Source organism: Leuciscus leuciscus (assembly GCF_965113295.1).
Source record: "Leuciscus leuciscus genome assembly, chromosome: 18".
NCBI lineage: Eukaryota > Metazoa > Chordata > Actinopteri > Cypriniformes > Leuciscidae > Leuciscus > Leuciscus leuciscus.
Window position 1 is genome coordinate 14,436,984 of NC_138742.1, and position 20,489 is coordinate 14,457,472.

The following is a 20,489-nucleotide window of genomic DNA, read 5'->3' on the forward strand; positions in this document are numbered from 1 at the left end:
CATGGTTGTATACTTAGGCTAACGTTACTGACTCTACAAGAACCAACCAAATAAATAAAAAAATAAAGTGATAATTAAATAGATTTTCCCCCCATTTTTGGGGGCTCATCTGAAGTCTCTGCCGTCCGAAGCAAGACCGACAATACGAAGCAACTTTATTGTTCCCTCTCCCGCAGACAGTGGTCGCTGCACGGGCGGATTGGGATGGATTTATAGCAAGGGAAATCGCTGCGTTATGAATTTCATAAAATCTTTGCTTCTCGGTTGTGGACTGTATTCTTTCGAGATCTTTCCAGATTTGTTTACTCACTCTCCTCTGTTGAATACGTAAGAACGGAAGAACTGTACGGTTTTTGAAAACATCTTGTTGTTTGTAAAGCAGGCCGCGCAGTCCTCGGATTTTCCAAAAAATTCGTCCGGCATGGTGCGCTCGGCCCTCGGGACACTCGCGGCATTTCACACCCGGTAAGACCCGGTACTGCGCGCGCTGCAACAAGTCCTTTTGTCTTGCTATGGGTCGTATAATCTCAACTCCATATTTCATATTTTGGCTACATTTGAGGTTAGATTAGTGAGTTTGCTCAGTAACGCATCGCTGTTGTATTGTAAACACAAAGATTCATGTAGTTAGACGTTGACGAGCATGCTAAAATATTAGCAGCTAAGCTAGCTAACGTTACCAGCTCTTATGTTTCAACAAACTGTTTTCTGCTATCACAGACCGCGTTTCTAAACACTTCCAAAAACATTTTTTTATTTTTTTTATTTACAAATCTAGGGGATAAAATTCAAATAAGTATGCATTGCAAATTATAGCTTTTATACTTATCGTTCGCATCGTCCCAGTGGAAGTCAGCTTTATCTCTGCAGCTTTAAACTATACGATTTAACAAGTAATACAAAGATGAATATTTAGTGCATATTATTACTTTGCCATTTATTTGATTATTCATTAATTTTAAGTGTCGCTTTCATAAATGTGTAGTTTTTACCACTATAATGCATAAAATGTATAATGTGCATTAAAGTATTAAAACTCAAATCCCAAATACCTTTCTATCTGTAACTCTCTGTAAAATGAACAACAGGACCTGATAGTCTAGGTCCCGGTGTTTTAGGGATAATATTTACAATTCTACACAATTTGATCATACAGTATGTAGTTTGCTCTGTTTGCCTTCATTGTATAGAGGCTTGTTTGAGAATGAATAGGAACTTGCTTATTTTGAGTCTGTTAACCATAATAAAGGCAGCTAGTGCATTTATGTAATATTTTAGCCAAGCAGATGAATTGGTTAACCTCTGACTGAAACAATTTTGCCAGATTTGACTATTTAATGTAAAGTGCACTTATTTTTTTCTGTAGTTTGGGTACAAGAATGATATTTCTTATTTTTTCTCAGCAAATTCTACTTTGCTCTCTCAACAGGCGCCGGACCATGGTATGCACCTAGCGCCCAGTTCGACTGCAGTGGTCGTAGTAGTGAAGCTTTCTAATCTACGATTGACTGAGAGCTGTTGTCACTGCCAGCATACTTCATATACAACACTTTACAGCACTGCAAGCTGATTTGGGAACCGCTCTGAAGTGAAGTTGACTCTCCACAGAGGCAACTAAGTGAACTGTGGTGCCAAAACAGAAGCAATACCATATTATTTAAGACTTTTTTATATTGACATTTGGCCAGGGACTTTAGAATGGCATCTGTTCCCGTTTACTGCCTGTGTCGTCTCCCTTATGATGTCACCCGATTCATGATTGAGTGTGATGTTTGTCAGGACTGGTTTCATGGCAGGTGAGGTTGCCTTTTGTAAATTACAATTTAAAACTAAGTGACCTTTTTTTCTGATTTAAATGATTTGTATTGTATTTACTATTTGATCTTCTGTAGTTGTGTTGGAGTGGAAGAGGACAAAGCGGCAGAAATTGATCTGTATCACTGTCCTAACTGTCAGGTGTCACATGGACCCTCTGTCAGTAAGTGTGGCATACGTCGTAAAATTTGTATTTGACGATAGTGGTCCTGATAGAATTGGTATTTTGTTGACTTAACTTTGTTGTGATAATTAATCAAGCTCAGCAAGTAATAAAAATAGACAGCAGAGCCATTTATACCCTCATTGTGGAACACAAACAAAATGCAATATTAAACCAAGAAGCTCAGAATGGGATAGCAAACCTATAAGCTTGCATGATAGGTAACTATGATATCTTCTTCTGTTAAAGTGCGCAAACGACGGGGGGCTCCTAAGCATGCTGAGACTAGTGTGGGGAGAGAATCAGGACGACCTGTGAAGACGGGCAGTGCTCAGTTTGTCAGGGAGCTACGCAGCCGCACTTTTCCCAGGTATGGTTTATTCATGTTATCTCTTACTGAGTTACAGGATGCTTATTGCAAGGTCAAAATTAGGCCACTAGGTGACTCTGCTTTCTTAACCAAGATTAATTTAGCTCTGATCAGACTTAAAGCGATGATTCATACCACTCAGCTTGGGTTTGCAGTCTCTAGTGTTATTGGATTTTTTTTTTTTTAAATCGAAAATGCACAGTGATGAGTATGCTGATATTTTTAAATGTTTGTATTTAAGTGCTGATGAAGTCCTGCTGAAACCAACCGGGGCCCAACTCACTGTTGAGTTTCTAGAGGAGCGCTCTTTCAGCGTCCCGGTCCTGGTCCTCAGGAAAGATGGCCTGGGCATGAATCTGCCCCCGTCGTCCTTCTCCGTATCGGATGTAGAGCATTATATTGGTAAATAACTCTAATCACATCTGCAGTGCCATTCTGTGCTACGTTTACAGTCGTATGTTTGTGAAAAAGTCATGTTAAGATAGGAATTTAATGTCTTACAATTGTGTCATAGGAGCTGACAAGGAAATTGACGTGATTGATGTCATCCGCCAAGCAGACCTGAAGATGAAACTGGGAGAGTTTGTGGAGTACTATAACAGCCCAAACAGAGACCGAGTGCTGAATGTGATCAGCTTAGAGTTCTCAGACACCAGGTGCTTTTTTGGGATGTGCTAATTTAATCTGAATGTGTACGGCTGTAGCAGCGGTGCATTGAAGTCAGTTTTCTAAATGCATAAATGAATCATTACTGCATTTTTTTATTTTTTTTTTACCTTGTAATTTTTTACTTTTCTTCCTGTGAAACGACAACAAAAGAAAAATATTTGTTGCTGTTTCAGCTACGTCTTCAAAGGGGTTGAATTTAAAGAGTTAAATTAAAGAATTTAAAGGCAACTTTTCCAAGCGGATTTATCTGTGCAAACTGTCTAACAGTTTTTTGTGTCTGTTCTTAGGTTGTCAAATCTGGTGGAGACACCAAAGATCGTGAGGAAGCTGTCATGGGTGGAGAATCTCTGGCCTGAGGAGTCTGTCTTTGAGAGGCCTAATGTGCAGAAATACTGCCTGATGGGAGTGAAGGACAGTTACACAGACTTTCACATTGACTTTGGAGGAACCTCTGTGTGGTACCACGTACTCCGGGTCAGTTATTCTCTTTAAATCGTGTGCGTTACATTATCTGTTGAGACGGCTGGAAATGTTTCTATGCATTTGAGAGGAGTAACTGCATTTCACTACTATAGAAAGCATCTTGGTTTGTCTTCCAGACAAAAGAGGTCTTATATATTTGTTTTTATACATGTCAGGGTGAGAAGATCTTTTACCTCATTCGTCCCACTGCTGCTAACCTGTCCCTTTTTGAGTGCTGGAGTTCATCCACCAATCAGAATGAGCTGTTCTTTGGGGACCAGGTAGACATGTGCTACAAATGTTCAGTTAAGCAAGGAAACACCCTCTTCATCCCAACAGGTACGATGTCTGTTTCTGCCAGTAGTAAGATGCACTGGGATTAATTTCAAAAGAAACTTTTTGTTTTGATATCCTTTGTGACTGAGAAACTACATTTAGATTAATAATGTTGATTCTTTCTTTGTACCTTAATTGTTTGCTGTCAGGGTGGATTCATGCTGTCCTGACCCCTGTGGACTGTTTGGCATTTGGGGGAAATTTTCTACACAGCCTCAACATTGACATGCAGCTTCGGTGAGATGATGTGTCTGTTCATCTCCGTCCTTACGCTAAGCAGTTGTGCTTTGGGCTTTTTCATTGGTCAATTTTCCCTTTCTTTTCATCAGAGCATATGAGATAGAAAAGCGTCTGAGCACGGCAGACTTATTCAGGTTTCCAAACTTTGAAACGGTGTGCTGGTATGTTGGCAAGCATCTGCTCGACACCTTCAGAGGTGAGGCTTCTCCTCATAAAGGAAATGGATGTTTTCTTTACTGCTTATTTTTGTTTTTAAAACAACAGTCTTTCATGTACTTTCATTTTTGTGTTTTTCCAATCCACTTAAGGTCTGAGAGAGAATCGACGGCATCCTGCCACTTATTTGGTGCACGGAGCCAAAGCTCTCAATAATGCTTTCCGTAGCTGGACACGGAAGGAAGTAAGTTGAATTATATTAAATATCTTTTTTGTGTGTTCTTTTAGTGAAATAGCAAGTGGAAAATCAGATTTTACTGTATTTTACTTATTTTCCAGTGTAATTCGATTGGGTGTTTGGCTGAAATTGTTTCTTTTTATTGTAAAAACTCACTTATTAATATTAGGATTACGTTAAATTTTGTCAAAAGGCTAAAAAATATATATATAGACTCATATCACAAAGAATATCATATCTTTCAAATAGCCCTGAATTGGATACAAAATTTATGTAAAATTTTAAGTATTTGTTTTACCATTGTTTTATACCATCGGAAACCATTTCATTGCAATTATGTGACACAAAGCTTATGTTGGTTGTTTTTGTGATATTCAGTCCTTGGCTGAGCATGAACATGAGATACCGGAGACCATAAAAATCCAGCAGCTAGTGAAGGACTTGGCTAAGGAGATACGGCTGGTTGAGGTGAGAGTAGCTCTGGCCCCGATTTTCAATGAAAAAGGTAGTGATTTATGTCCTGCATCTAAATTTTGTGTCTCTTTTTGCAGGATATCTTCCAGCAGAACATCGGCAGGAGTGGGGCACCCTTTGGTGGCTCTCAGGGTCTTCCCTCTCCTCACCCCAAAGCTCCATTGAACACATCCTTCACTTTTGGCCAGCACCCAGGTAAAAAGAAAGGTCCCAAGCTGAAGGATGGATTTGGAGGAGTGGGCATAGGTCCTCCAGGAGCAAAGAAAAAGAGCCAAAAAGGCAAAGAGATAAAGACAGAAGCCGGAGAGCTGGACCTACTCGAGATTCATACTAAACACACGCTCAAGAAGTTCCAGCCAGGGTGCAAAGTCAAAAAGAGCAAGGTAGAATTTCTAAAACATTTATATTTATTAATCATTATAATGTTTATTACATTACCCTTCAAACATTTGGGGTCAGTAAGAATAAAAAAATAAAATAAAAAAAAGAGTAATACTTTTTTTCAGCAAAGATGCATTAAATTGATTAAAAGTGACAGTTAAAGGGATAGTTCTCCCAAAAATTAAAATTCTTTCATCATTTACTTACCCGCAAGTTGTTCCAAACCTGTATGAATTTTTTTCACAAAAGATATTATGAAGAATATGGATAACCAAACATTTGATGGGCCCCATTGACTTCCATAGTATGGAAAACATTACTATGGCAGTCAATGGTGTCCATCAACTGTTTGGTTTCCAACCTTTTTTTAAATATCTTCTTTTGGGTTCAGCCAAAGAAAAAATTCATGCAGGTTTGGAACAACTTGAGGGTGAGTAAATGATGACAGAATTTTCATTTTTGGGGTGAACTATAAGAATAATTATATTTCATGTTCTTTTAAACTATATTCATCAAGATCCTGAAAAAAAGGATAATTTTCCACAAGAATATTAAGCAGCACAACATTGATAAATCAGCATATTCGATTTTTAATTTGATATTGATCATATTGGTTTCTGAAGGATCATGTGAAACTGAAGACTGGAGGAATAGCTTTGCCATCGCTGGAATAAACTACAAAAAAAAATAGACATTCAAAATATTAAAATGTTTAAAAAGAAAACTGTATAATTAGTAATATAATAATATTATTTTTACTGTAATTTGGAAATGCAGCTTTGGTGAGCATAAGTACTGATCCCAAACTTTTGAACAGTAGTTTAATAATCATAATAATACTTTGTGTTGTATATATTCTGTCTAATATAGTATTACGTTGGGTTCAAATAAAGGATGTTCAGATATTTTTTTTTTCCTTTTAAAAACAGATTAACAATTAATTTTTTTGGCAGTGTAAATCTTTAGGATGGGAATAAAGCTGAAAAAAATTTTTTTTTACTTTTTTGTCTTTTCAGCTTGAGCTGCCTGATGACTGTCTAGATGACTTTGAAGAGAAGATCAACAAGAGCAAGCTCAAGCTCGTGCTGACTAATGGAAAGATACAAGGGTAAAACAGTTATCTTCACCCATTTCCCTGACACACAAGTATTTTTAATGTTATGCTGTGACACCCTTATTTTAACCCTTATTTAATATCTCCTCTTCTTCCTGTTTTAGGAAGAAAGGTCGTGCTGGCAGTGCAAATGGAGCCGGGAGTTCACTTCAACAGTTCCAGCCCCACATGGCTACTTTGTCCGACTTTGATTCTGAAGATGAGCTTCAGATTGATGAAACCCCTCCACCTCGCCGTAGACCATCTCTACCAAGCAAGAAGAAATTAGCTGGTAAAAGATTTCTCCCATTTATTTTTTATGTTTAACCAATAAGGTTAATTTAATAACATCAGCATCTTGGTACAAACTAATACTTGGCTCAATGGTCTCTTTAAGGTCTACCAAGGAAGCTACCTCGGGCCAAACCATGCAGCGACCCCCACAGAATCCGTGAGCCAGGAGAAGTGGACTTTGATATTGAGGTATGCAAGTCTCTTTTAGGCAAGCTTTAGATTCATCTCTAGATGTCTGGTTGTCACTGGTTTTGTATCTTGCTGTTAAATAGGAGGATTACACAACAGATGAGGAGATGCTCACAGTGCAAGGTGTGAAAGGTGGAGCAGGTGGGATTTTAGACTTGCTCAAGGCAAGCAAACAGGTGGCGGGTCTCGATTCTGCACTGAGGTAATTCATACGCACACTTTATATACTGCATGCTGGCCATTATTAGTCTTTATGCCATAGTGAAAGCTGAAGATGTTTGTTTTTTATATTCACTTCTGCTGATTCTCTTTGTGTTGTCAAGTGAGGAAGCACCAGCCTCCCCCAGCACCCGTGATGCTATCCAGGGCATGCTCTCAATGGCCAACCCTCCATCTTCCTCATCTTCTTCCTCCTCCTCCTCTCCTCTCTCTATCTCCGGAGGAGGTGAGATGCTGGGGCTTTTGAAGGAGAAAGGCGGGAGAGCTGGGTGGATAAGTGGAGTAAAGAAGAACGAGAAGAAGTCCACCATTCAGAGGCCAGGGAAACGGCCCATCAAGCGTCCAGCACGGCACCTCAGTGATGAAGAAAGCTTGGATGAACAGGAGACCCTGGGTACCTGTTTTAAAGACTCTGATTATGGTGAGTTCACAGATTCTTGAATATTTACACCAGGGTTGTTAAAATGCGTAGCAGAGGAAATACTGCGACCCAGAGTGATTCAGTTTAAAAGATCATTTCTACATTTCTACAGTGTATCCGTCACTAGAATCTGACGAGGAGGACCACTTAAGCAAGTCCAAAATGAAAAGAAAGAGAAACTGGGATGATACACCCTGGAGTCCTAAAGGTAACAGCATGAAATGAAATTTTTGTAGCATTTTATTTCTAAACATATCTGAACATAATTTCTTCACACGTCTTCAGCCCGTGTGACCCCTACACTGCCCAAGCAGGAGCGACCGGTAAGAGAGGGTGCCAGGGTGGCATCTGTAGAAACTGGGCTTGCAGCTGCTGCTGCCAAACTGGCACAACAGGTGAGCTTCTGTTCCACACTATGCTAGAACCTACAATTAAGTTGGATGTGTACCTTTTATAAGTGTTCATTTTATCTTTTCAAAATATCCTTTAAATTTAGTCAAGTCGTATTCATTCAAGTCATTCATTTTACTGTAAGTTGACAAGGACATGCAAAATTAAACCAAAAATGTTGTTAAAATATTTTTTATATAACATTGTATATTAATGTATAAATTAAAACACATTTAGCAAAAGCAACAATGTTGAAAACCTGATTGATTTATTAGTTTAAGTTATTCACTGTCTGTGTTTTGTGTGTTTTAGTACATTGAGGAAAGAGCGCGTTCACAACATGAGCTACACATTCTGATTAGCGTGTTTTGATTGGATTATTTGAAACAATCAGATATATTTTTCTACAAAAAACATGGCAATTATACACTGTTGTTTAAAGGTTTGGGGTCAGTAATATGTTTAAAAAAATTTTTTTAAAGCTACACCGTGTAATTGACGTTTTTAAGAACACTTTGTTCTTTCAAAATGATATGTGCTCATTAATGTGTAATTACTTCTACCAACTAATCTAGTATTCTCGTAAGCGTAGAATCTGCCATTTAGAATACATACGAGCGAGTCGCTCGAATGGTGAAAGCCATGTTTTTACACTCAGTGGCACCGTGACGAATGCGAGGGGGAGATTACTCACGACTGCCGGCAGATTTGAAATAATACGTCCACCGTAGGAGTTAAAACGCCCTCAGAATGGGTTCCTAAACCTAAAAAAGGTTACATAGTGTTCCTTTAAAATACAATTTTATATATAAATAAATATATATTTATTTATACATGTTGTTAGCATTTTCAGCATCATTACTCCAGTCTTCAATATCACATGATCCTTCCGAAATAATTCTAATATGCTGATTTGGTGCTCAAGAATAAATTATCATCATTAATGTTGAAAACCGTTGTGCCACTTAATATTTTTTGGTGGAAGCCATGATCTTTTTTTTTTTTCAGGATTCTTTGAATAGAAAGTGCACAGCATTTGAAAGAAAGAACAGCAAAGGATTGAAATTGTAATCTATTGTTGCTTTAATATCAGGAACAGCAGAAAACCATAACCAAGAGAAGATACACCAAGAAGAAGGTCCCTCAAGAGAAAGTACATTCTGCAGCTGCCCAACTCCAGCGTCAGCCGGACTCTGCACCCGTGTCTCCTCCTCTGCCCTCTGAGCCTCCTGTGGACTGCATAGTTGAAGAGAGGAGAGTGGAGGTGTACTCTGCCAGCCTGCTGGACCACGAGTACACAGCAGGACCAGGTCCGTTCAGCCCTGGGGGTCCAAGAGGAAGTGGTGCCATGGCCCCTGGCGTGTTCCTGACTTCAAGACGCCACTCTCTTTCTCCCCAAAACAGCAGCAGCTACTCTCCCTCTGCCCCCTCACCTGGAGGTCTGGCAACTCCAACATCAGCAGGAGCGTGTCAAGGTATCTAGAATTACAACACAGTACCTTTAACGGTGATGTGCTTGGAATTACACTGAAATGTTATCTCTGTTTCTTTCTCACAGGGAAACGTCCAAAGAAAGGACTTGCCACAGCTAAACAGAGACTGGGAAAGATTCTGAAAATACATCGAAACGGCAAGCTTCTCCTCTAGATTGATATGGAGAAGAGACTGCAGGGAACAATAGAGGTGGAGAAAACAAATGAGGATTAGAGGACCTGAATGATAATGGAGTTAAATTATGTGACGGTTTTATGGTTCTGCTTGACTGGTTTTATTTGCTTCATCTGGGCGAAAAGAACAGTAATTTGCTGTGAGAAAATTCAAGTGAAATCCATTTAGCATGTTTTTTTAGAATAGAAATTCTATTTGAAAAGCAAATAGAGCTAAACAGACGGATACATTAAACAATTAATGGATACCAGTGAGTGATGGCTGTATTGCTAAATTGCCATTTTTTCCCCCCAACATTTTCAGTGCTCCACCTCTAAAAATGCGTACATGTACACTCCACCTAAACCCTCTTTGTTTCATAGTTAATTTTTAGTTTTAACATTGTTTATTTCTAGAAAAAGCTAAATTCTGAGGAGCACTTGATGTTAGATCAAATTGCCTAAGGCCATCGGAAAAAAGGATTAGAACATTGTTCAGAAGATGTTTGAACGGTTTCTTTGGAAATTTGATTTCCCCAAATTGTTTTTTGGTCTGAATTGTCCCATGGAGGAGAGATCATCTAATTCTTCAGTCATCAGCTCACCCATTCTCAATGCTATCTGTCCCAGTCTAATCTCCTCCTAAAGCCATGCATATTGTTTGTTTACATGCTTCATTTAGTGTGTGTTCATATCAAATTGTTTTATACCATAGAAGGCAATTTGATACACCATCGTAATTGCTGTAGATGAAGTCCTGTAGTAACGTCTCTTTGCTTGTTAAATAATGTTTTTACTGTAGTTTACTAACTCATTTTTATCAACAAATGTATTTTAGATGTGTATATATATTTTATATAAGTTTGTCTTGTTTTGTTTGTTTGTTTTCCACTCAGCATGGGCAGTATAATGTCCTGCCACCTTTTGGCCATGGTTGTCTTGTTGGCCTTTCCATCTATAGTACAGCTCCGAGTTTAACTAGGGTACACATTTTAGTAATTGTAAAGAACACGGAAATTGATTTTAGAGCAGTTTGAGATCTGATGGCGGATTTTTGTAGGTTCAGTGTATATATTTGATGTTTTATTATTTTCTCGAAAGAAAGAAATTGCATTGGAATCTTTCTTGACACACCTTGTACAAAAATACTCACATGTTTGGGTAACAGCATAAGAGTTGTTTAGTCAGTTTTATTTGTATAGAATAATTATGCTGTTATTTTTCATTGATGCTTATTAGTTGCAATGTGATAAAGTTAATGTATTCTGTTGCTATGTCAATGTTATTGTTTATTTTTCCCCCCACTTATCAATAACATGAATTGTATTGTCAATATACTTTAGTTTTGCTTTTTATATATATATAAATACTCCATTCTAGAAGAGTTAAATATAACATTTTCTTGTAATTTTAATGTAATGGCAAAATTACTTTTTTAGTCTTCTCCCTTGACCATTTTGTCCATAATCAGCACCAAAAATATTGATAAATCAATGGGCCAGTGTAAATATTATTTTACTGTATTATTTTTTTTCTGAAAATGTCACAGATCTTCACCCTGCCGAACTGTCACAATGCCATCTGAATGTGATTAGAAACTTGTTTTAAAGTGGTTTGTAGAAATTAGTATTGAACATGAAATAACAGAAGGCAGTTGTTAGAATATCCTGTTTAAAAAATTTTAGATGTTGTATTCAGATAATTCTGAAATTCAAAAGGATATTTCTGGAATATTTTGAGTTTTTTGTACATTTGTTTGATTTGACTACTACTTCACATCATCTCTAAATGTACACTCATATTTTACTAAACATTTGTGCCTTCAGTAACGTCCCAAACATAGCAACCTCTCTTACTGAAACTTCTACTGAGACGCTATTCAGGATCTCTAGAAATTGACAGTGAAAAACAGGAATGATGTGAAGCAAGCTGCGCAACAAAGAAAGTGTTCAAAAATCTCAAAATATAAGAGGACTGGCTTTTAAAGATGTTTTTTATTAAAACACGTTTAATTAAGTTATTATCTTCTTTATCGTCTTGAGTTAATTGTGTGGATTTTAGGATTAAGTTATCCTTTAACCCTTTTCTTGTATGTTGAAGTTTATTTTGAACAATTAATGTTGATCATACAGTTCCTCTCAGGGTTTATTTTGTATCTAATATCATTTTGATAGAGCAACAGTAGTGTTAGGAGTAAACATTCAGGACCACTTAAAAACCAAGTCAAATTTCAACCCATTTAATATTTATAATTGGACGTTGTCTTTTGGTTTTTGAAACGGCTTGAGCAGTTTTTTCCAAATGACCTCTATTAAAAAATATTTTTAAAAAATTGTTTGCATTTTTTTCTTTTCTTTATAAGCCTATTTTTATCTACAAGTCTCTCACGCGCTTAGTGGGTCAACTCAGCATTTACCCGCTTCTTTGTCTCTTTCAATGGTCTATATTTCTATTGTGTGCCAGACGTTAAAAATAATGAACCCCTGCAAATTGAAAAAAACGGGAGTCACGTGATTTAAAGCCGCATCTCTGTTGCCATAGTGGTGTCAATGACGGTCAGCTATTGGCTGATGGCACGTCTCCGTCAGCCAGTCAAAATGCGCGCTTTTTACAAACTACTCCGGAAGTCAACACGCTATATTGAGGTACTGAGCGTTTTCCCTGAGCCAGTGAAGAGTGGCTTGATGTGGAAAGTCCTGTAGCTTGAAAACAACATAAAAGAAGCTGCAGTTTTTAGATATAAGCTAATTTCCTGGTACGTATGTGTGTGTTAGTAAAATGATATGCCTACCGATTTATTCACATGAATACATAACGTTAACAACTAAGTTAGGTACTTAGTTTGTACACCGTACTTTGCTGTTTTCTGATGTTGTACATTGCTATAGTGTTATTTATTATTGAGCGAACACTTCTTCGTTAAGGGAAAAAAAATATTATTATTATTATTCTCAAGATCTGTCTTGTTACAGGCACTGAATCCCTGTCGAGATGGCGTCCTCTAACCCTCTGCGACCCCAGAACAGAAGTCAGCAGGATCAACCAGGGTGAGTGAGCGGATCATTCACTGGAACGTTATGATTTACGAAAAAATTGTTTAACAGCTTTAAATGTATGTCTTTAATCAATGTAGCAAGTAATTCTGTAATTATATGGGCGGATCTTCCTACACTTGTCAAGAAATGTCCATGGCAAGCAGTGTTATTTTAGTATCTTTGAGATACCACACCATTATAGTTTTTATTTATCTTCTTTATTTTTTTTTTAATATTATGTTTTCACTTTAATCTTAGTTGAAGTTTTTGTAATTTTGTTGTTTTATGTCTATTCTTTAACATTTATTAAATTGTATTTCAATTTTAGTACATAAAATAAGAGAAATTATAAATCATATTTTACCTATTTTGCATTGTAACTATTTTCAGGACAATTAAGCCCTCAATTCTCCTTGTACTGTCTTCATCATTATTATTTTATTATTCAATATTCATTTTTAATTTTTTGGAATTATTTTTGTCAATTCAATTACTGAAAAAAACCCATTAAATTATCTAAACTGAATAAACTGTTTTATTTTACAGTGTTGCTGTTTTATTAATATCTGATCCATTATATTCAATGCAATTAGGACCTTGATGAATCAGGATTTCAAGACTAAGCTCAGTGCTACCTCCTTTAAAAGAGGATCTGAGAATCTGGACCCCAATGCTTCTGCTGAAACTGGAAAAGGAGTCAATAAACTGACAGCTGTCAGCAGGCTTCCAGTCCTCGCCAAATCTATGCAACCAGCCCAAAGTGAGCTCTCCCAAAATCCCAGTCTCAACAGATGGGAACAGAGGCCTCTTACGGTAAGGACAAGCGTTTCTGATCATTACACAAATCTGAAATAAATTACAGTGTCTACCAAGTAATTTTAAAGGAATAATTTACCAAAAAAAAAAAAAAAAAATCGGACCACATAAATATTATTTATGTTCTATTATAGTATTTATTACAATTTTAAATGACAAAATATTATTAAAAAAATTTGTGCTTTGTATTAGTTTTTATTTATTTATTTTATTTTATTTTTAGTAATTTTAGTACTTCAACTTCTATTTATTTCAGTTGAAAGTTTTGTTTATATTTTTCTAATATAGTATATATTTTAATATCTATATTAGATATATATATATATATATATATATATATATATATAATATAGTATATTTGATCTTATTTTAGCTTTATTTTAATAACCCCAATTTTTTTTTTATCGTTTTAGTTTATCAATAACAACACTGCTACATGCATAATGATTATTATTATTATTATTATTATTATTATTATATATATATTTTTTGTCCCTAGGGTAAAGTGCTGAAAAAAAGGACCTGCACCAAACCCATTCCTTTCAATCTGTCCCAGTCACGCTCACGTGGTCAGAGAAACACAGACATTCCTCAAGAACAAGCGCCTCTGACGCATTCTGCCCGACTAACACCTGTGGCAAAAGTGAGGAACTTAAATCCAAGTGCCAAAACTGAAACTCAGAGCCATACGGCTACTACACCAGGTGTCCTCAGGGCTCCAGCAAACAAGTCACAGCGATTGCAGCCTGGTAGTCATGTAGAATATGTTGCATTAAATAAAAACTCCACTGATGTTCACCCACTTTCACAAGAATCCAGATGTTGCAGTCACACTGATTTAAGTTCACGTTTAGGTAGCATCACTCTTGGACAATCTAAGCTTAATCAAGCACCAAAGGACAAGTACTGTTTCCAAACTGTCCCTTCAACTACACAAAGCCATGTAAGCTCTAAAGGTGAGTGGCATACTATCAGATCTTTTCTCATTGTGTCAATCAATTCAATGTTCAAATTGTCTTAAGTGTTCATGGTTCTTTGTTTAATTTATTCATTAGTTGTTTATCATTGATGTATGTGCATGTGAGTACAGGATCATCATCAAATCTTCCATCAGCTGTACGCAATGTCCTTCCATGTGAGGGATCGAGTGCTGTTGGAGCACAATGCATGATGCTGCGTTTATCTACCTGCCCCCCTGGACTGGGATCCTCCAATCATGTGGTTAGAAATTGTAGAAAAGCCCCATAATGAAACCAAATTGTTTGCTGACCCTTCATAATGATCATGCCAGTTGTCTTTTCAGTCTAGTATGATGATATAATGTTACATCTTTTGCTCCAGATAGCATTATGTTGATCTGTATGTTTCTGGATAGTTGGTACTCAGGTTTTTTTTTTTCTTTCTTAGCCTCAAAGAGTTGTGAAGAAGAGTCATCATGGTGTTGATGGCACCGAAGGTTAGTTCACCTTTAAAGACTTTTGCTCCCGGTTTCACAGACCAGGCTTATGCCTAGTCCCAGACTAAAATGCTAGGCCTAATTCTGACTTAATCTAAACCCTGTCTGTGAAACCAGGCCCTACTTTTCTCACCGTCCATAGAGGGTGAGCTTTTAATTTAATTTTCCTTTCATTTCAAGACAAAGCTGGGCCGTTTTCCCCTGACCCATCGGCACTTCGTAGTATTCTACAGAGTGATGGAATGAGACTGGAGGAGCCTGTTGGAGCAACACCCAGAGTATCAGTCTGTCCCACTGGCAGAGGAACTTCTATTTATTCAGTGAGTCCAGTCCAGCGAAATGTCATTCATACAGTGATTATGATATTTTACTTCTAAATGGTCCATTTAGGCAGAATATGTTGTGAAATAGACATGACCATGTCCACTTTAGGCTCAAAGAGTACCTGTCAAAAAGACTCAAAAAGAAGCTCCAGCGGAGGCCAAAAGCACTACAGGTATGTATTTTTGTTCATCATAGTGATTTTAGCTGGACTATTTAGTCTTATACACTAGCATTCAAAATTTTGGCGTCAGTATTTTCCCCAAAAAATTTGAAAAGTCTCATGCTCAAGGCTGCAGTTATTTGATCGAATACAGTGATACAGTAAAACAGTAATGTTATGAAATGTTACAAATTAATTAATTGTAATATGTAATTTATTCCTGTAATGGCAAAGCTGAATTTTCAGCATTATTACTCCAGTCTTCAATGTCACATGATCCTTCAAAAATCATTCTAATTTGCTGCACATATTTCTTATCAATGTTAATTATGCTTGTGCTGCTCAATTTTTTTATTATTTATATTCATTCTTTTCTTTGTTCAAAATATCAGCATTTATTTAGAAGTCTTTTGTAACATTATAAATGTCTTTAACTGTCACTTTTGATCAATTATTTCATTCCAGAATTAAAATTTCCTTATAATTTACTCACCCCCATGTCATCCAAGATGTTTCATCATGTCTTTCTTTCTTTAGTCGAAAAGAAATTAAGGTTTTTGAGGAAAACTTTCCAGGAGTGTTTCAATGCAGCTTCAAAGGGCTCTACACGATCCCAGCCGAGGAATAAGGGTCTTATCTAGCGAAACAAATGGTTATTTTCAACAACAATAAAATGTATATACTTTAACCACAAATGCTTGTCTTGCACTAGCTCTGGATGCGCGTCCATGACTGCACGCATTACGTAATCACGTTGGAAAGGTCATGTGTTACAAAATCGTCCGACATCGTTGTTTTTTGTTTTTTTGGTAAATGCCGTTTGACTTAGTCTTTGCATATTCGCTTTGTAAACAGTGGGTCGATTCTCTCTCTCTCTATCTATCTATCTATCTATCTATCTCTCTATCTATCTCACAATTTTTGTACTGTGTATTCTGTTATAAAAATATTACAGAACTTTTCATCCAATGAGATTGATTTGGATGTCGTGTGATCCTTTAGGAAGTGCCGTGTCCTTCTCCCCTGACCCTGCAGCCCTGTGCAGTATTCTAAGGAATGAAGGTGTGTGGGCTGCTGGAGCAACACCCAGGGTTTCAATCTGTCCCACTGGCAGAGGAACCTCTTTTTATTCTGTGAGTCTGTTCAGAGTGATTCAACTTTCAGTTTTGTGCTAAAATTAAGGCATTTTTACTAATGGAACTTTATTTATCTCAGGCCCAGAGAGTCCCAGTGAAGAAGAATAAACCAGAAGCCGCAGCAGCAGCTCACTGTAAGTTTCACTAGCTATGCTTCCGTCCACCTTTTTTCGTGCTCATTTTGGGAAATTGCATTAAAAAAGTAGCCTGGCTAACGTCAGACCTCGTCTCATTGAGATGTGGTCTGGGAACCACATGTTCATTTTCTCGTATTTGAGGCGTGGTTTACGAATGCCCAGAGCCGTTTATTGGGCGCTACGAATGTCTATCAAATGCGCCTGTACGTAGCTCATAGCCAATCGTTTCAGTTATACCAGATGACGTGTGTAGAGCGACAGAAATTCGACGAGGAAGAAGACGAAATAAACTTGCGTTCTAAACACTAAGGCTATGTTCACACTTAGCGTCTTTTTTGACAAGAAAAAGTTGACAACGGCGTTTTTTTAGCAAAAAAAAACGCTGGCAGCGTTCGGTTACAAATAGCAGCCGAGCGCGTCTTTTGTTGCTATAACAACAGCTGCAACAGTAGCCTAGTGCTGTGTGATGCAAAAAATGTCGAGAAAGAGAAAGTTGGCTCTTGCGTTGGCTTTTGAAGTTACCGGGGAGGAGAATGTCGGTTCACAAAGACGTTTGTGGGTGCACGACAGACAGTTGTTCTTGTTGTTATGGAAACGACAGGTCTCGCTACTCGCTTGTCATTGGTCAGCTGTCAAAAAGGCGCTTGACGTAGGGCGTTCTTTTCAGAAAAGTTGAACTTTTTTCAACTTAAAAAGACGCTCTGAGCTGCAGAAAAAGACGCCGGCGGTGGCGTCTAAAAAAGCGCTCAGGACTTTTTTGAAAAAACGGTTTACTCCATAGGGTTATAATGTAGAACAGACGCTGGCAGTTTGAAAAAAGACGCTAAGTGTGAACAGGCTGCATCGAAAGGTAACTTCGCATCTGATGCCATGTTGGATCCATAGATATAAACAAACTGCTTCGGTGTGTCGCATAGACGTCGTCATCGTCTTGCTGCTCCCTCCCCGTTCTGTGATTGGTTCCCTTTTTGAGGGGAAAATCTGGTCCATGGTGTCCAGGCTGCCTAGCAGCGTGAATAAATAGCTCTGCGCGCAAGGCAGCATGGGGAACCCCAGGCTATTAAAAAAGCTGGACGGAAATGCCAAGATGTGTTTAAACTACGATGGAAGCACATTTTCTGAATAAATCCCTCGATGTGCAACAAAAAACTCACATGACTTTGCCTTAACAGTGGATGTGATTGGATAACTGGACTAACCAGCAGACAAATTTCATTCCACAGCATCTCAAATGTTGGTTTGATCATTCTGAAATGCCTGAGGCAAAATCTGTCATCAAAATGATTTGGATTAATTCTCTCCCAGAAGGGTCTCACGTGATTGCATCCAATCGTAAGATAACATGACAGCGTTTATTGTGTTTTGTCTGTGCGCTCTGAGACACAAGTCATTTATGATGTATGATAAAAGAGCAAGTGGCTTCCCAGATTGCAGCAACTTCTGTTTTTATTACAGATATTTTGTGCCAACTTTTCAGGAAGTGACAGCGACTGATGGAGACGCTACTTGATTTGGATTTTTTTTTTTTTTTTTTTATATTCCAATTTTGCGCATAATATTCGCAACTTTGGATGGTAACATAGCTAATCTCCAGTGTTCCTTATCCTTCAACATCATGCTTTCATCTCTGTCACTGTTTTTCTGTTGTGATGCAGGTGCAAATAGAACTCCAGTGATGAAATGGACACCGCAGCGGGTTGCAAACACCAAACCACAGTCAATGGTGAGTGTTCTCTTGTCTTGGTTTGTATTTTTAGTTTTGAAACTATCCCAGGCTAATGTTTACTGTTTCTGTTTACAGAGGAAGCTCTGTACCGGCCAAAAGATGTCCAGTTTAAGGGGCTCTCCAGGTTTGCGTGGAGCCCACGACCCCAGTACTGGACTCTTGATGTGCCATGAGGTAAAACAAGCCCATGATGCAGAACCTTTGTCGTTTACTTGATCTTCATGATAGAATGGCAGGTTAACACTGGGTGTTGATTGTGTTGTAGGGGGAGGATGTTGTTCAGAGGTTATTTGAGGACCAAGAGCAGATGGACGATGACCGGATTGACCAAGATGACGTTACTTTGCAACAATTACTGAAAAGTCACCAAACTGTATGATTGCTTTAACTGTAAAACGTCAATTAATGCATCACTGGTCAATTTTTTTGATGGTTTAAAAGTAATCTCACATTGACTTTTCCTCATTCAGGCTGAAGCTCAGTCAAGAATGAAAGAAAATTCAGATTCAAATCATTGCCACACTGAGAACAGAGGCAAGAAACCAGCCCAGCCGTTCATACAAGCAGCACACAGAGGGTCAGTCATTGTTTTCTCATCAAGCCAAAGACTTGGACCAGACCGGTCTCAGGATACTCTGAAGACCACTGGAGCAGACGTCACTTTGCAGTTCTGTGTAAACCGGCCTACATCCCATAACACACTACCACTGCTATCAGACCAAAGAAATGGATCACAGATCAATCCTAGCTTAGACCTGACTAAACAAAGCCAATCAAAAGGTAACCATGCCATCTAAAGTGAAAATAAATAACCTTTTTGTCTGTTTTCTTCCACACTGTGGTGTAAATGACCATATTGGTCTAATGTTGTAATTAATGATGCTTAAGCAGACATCCTGAAGACTTTAAGCATTTTTAGTAGTGTGTACTGCATTAAATGTGTCCTGATATGTTGGTAATGTGTGTCCATCTGTGTGTAGCTCCCACCGTCATACACTCTACCGCTGTATCTGCTCTGCGGCGACGTCATACGCCTCTGGAGGAGATGATTCTGGATGAGGAATGTGCTACGTACACCTCTCGCCTGCTGTCCTGCCCACTGCAGCCCCGCTGTGACAACCCGGTGGCCACCACACTTCTGTTTAAAGACTGTTCTGTGAGTGATTGGTCTGTTCTGAATTGTGCACAGCAAACTAAGCTGGTTGTCAAGTTGAATATGCATGAGCTGATGATGCATCTTGTTATTTCTGTCCTCTCTTTAGAGTTTTTTACCCATTGGCCTGTCCTCACCGGTACATTTGAATCCAGTCCCTTCTGGTTCCTCAATCAGAGCTTAAAGGCAGATGTCCCACTGCATATTTCTTGAGTAGGTCTGTGTAAAGTTATGTAATACCGTCTGAAACAGTATTTCTAGTTATACTTTTGAAATGGCATGTTGTCATACAGTTAGATCAGCAAAGTCTTGGACAGATACAATGTTTGATGGGATTCACTGTTGACAGCATGACTGAACTCTTTGTATACTGAACACTTTCATAATTTTTACACTAAACTTGTCAATAACTAGAAACACTGTGTGCTTTCAACTTGTCTCTTGTGTAAAGTTTATAATAAATCTATATATATAAACACAAAGTTTTGCATTAAGTTTTTTCGATTTGTTCAATCATTCATTCTTTTCCTGAATCATACAAGGTTCTACATGCAATCACAAATGATTATGATTTTTATTTATGCATGCATGCATGCATGCATACATACATACTGAATGAGTGCTTTATTTTTGTGATATGCAGCTTTACAACGTTAAAGTATATAAATCCATTAAGGATATTATTTTGTGAAAGAGATCTAAAAAAAAATTACATTTTACATTATGTAATTTATTTTACATCAAATTATTTCAATTATGTAAAGTCTTGGTTTTTAGTCAAGCCACATTTAAATCTATTATAAATAAATACTCAAATAAAACATAACATTAAGACTATGTAACATTGAGACATGGTAAACTTGATCAAAAAAACTTTTATTTATTGAGCATGCAACCTTTGCTGTGTAGTTCAAGTTGATACTTTATATTGAGCTGAGTCAGGGGGTGTGTGACTGTGGTATTTGTGAAATGAAATCCAGGGGGTGGGCA

At 37.7% G+C, this 20,489-nt stretch overlaps 2 protein-coding genes and 1 long non-coding RNA gene across 3 annotated transcripts; 2 read left to right on the plus strand and 1 right to left on the minus strand.

Annotated features, from left to right (window-relative positions):
* Window positions 1-160: 160 nt before the first annotated feature.
* On the plus strand, window positions 161-11,577 carry phf8 (PHD finger protein 8). Its single transcript, XM_082144540.1, has 22 exons — window positions 161-465; window positions 1,430-1,796; window positions 1,893-1,978; window positions 2,228-2,348; window positions 2,590-2,750; window positions 2,863-3,004; window positions 3,305-3,491; window positions 3,656-3,818; window positions 3,965-4,052; window positions 4,145-4,251; window positions 4,364-4,455; window positions 4,828-4,917; window positions 5,001-5,306; window positions 6,321-6,412; window positions 6,523-6,689; window positions 6,795-6,880; window positions 6,964-7,082; window positions 7,204-7,520; window positions 7,633-7,728; window positions 7,806-7,915; window positions 9,004-9,385; window positions 9,469-11,577. Exons 2-22 carry the CDS (start codon window positions 1,699-1,701, stop codon window positions 9,555-9,557), a joined length of 3,099 nt encoding a protein of 1,032 aa, XP_082000666.1. The 5' UTR covers window positions 161-465; window positions 1,430-1,698; the 3' UTR covers window positions 9,558-11,577.
* Window positions 11,578-12,158: 581 nt separating this feature from the next.
* On the plus strand, window positions 12,159-19,979 carry troap (trophinin associated protein). The gene is made up of 16 exons (XM_082144541.1): window positions 12,159-12,311; window positions 12,529-12,603; window positions 13,185-13,404; window positions 13,907-14,363; window positions 14,498-14,628; window positions 14,815-14,863; window positions 15,044-15,183; window positions 15,296-15,359; window positions 16,350-16,480; window positions 16,563-16,617; window positions 18,276-18,343; window positions 18,422-18,520; window positions 18,612-18,719; window positions 18,817-19,126; window positions 19,327-19,502; window positions 19,609-19,979. Exons 2-16 carry the CDS (start codon window positions 12,548-12,550, stop codon window positions 19,681-19,683), a joined length of 2,139 nt encoding a protein of 712 aa, XP_082000667.1. The 5' UTR covers window positions 12,159-12,311; window positions 12,529-12,547; the 3' UTR covers window positions 19,684-19,979.
* Window positions 15,377-16,354, minus strand: LOC309480154. The gene is made up of 2 exons (XR_014199560.1): window positions 16,275-16,354; window positions 15,377-16,238 (listed from the first exon to the last, which is right to left on the minus strand). It is a non-coding gene; the product is annotated as an uncharacterized lncRNA (long non-coding RNA).
* Window positions 19,980-20,489: the final 510 nt, after the last annotated feature.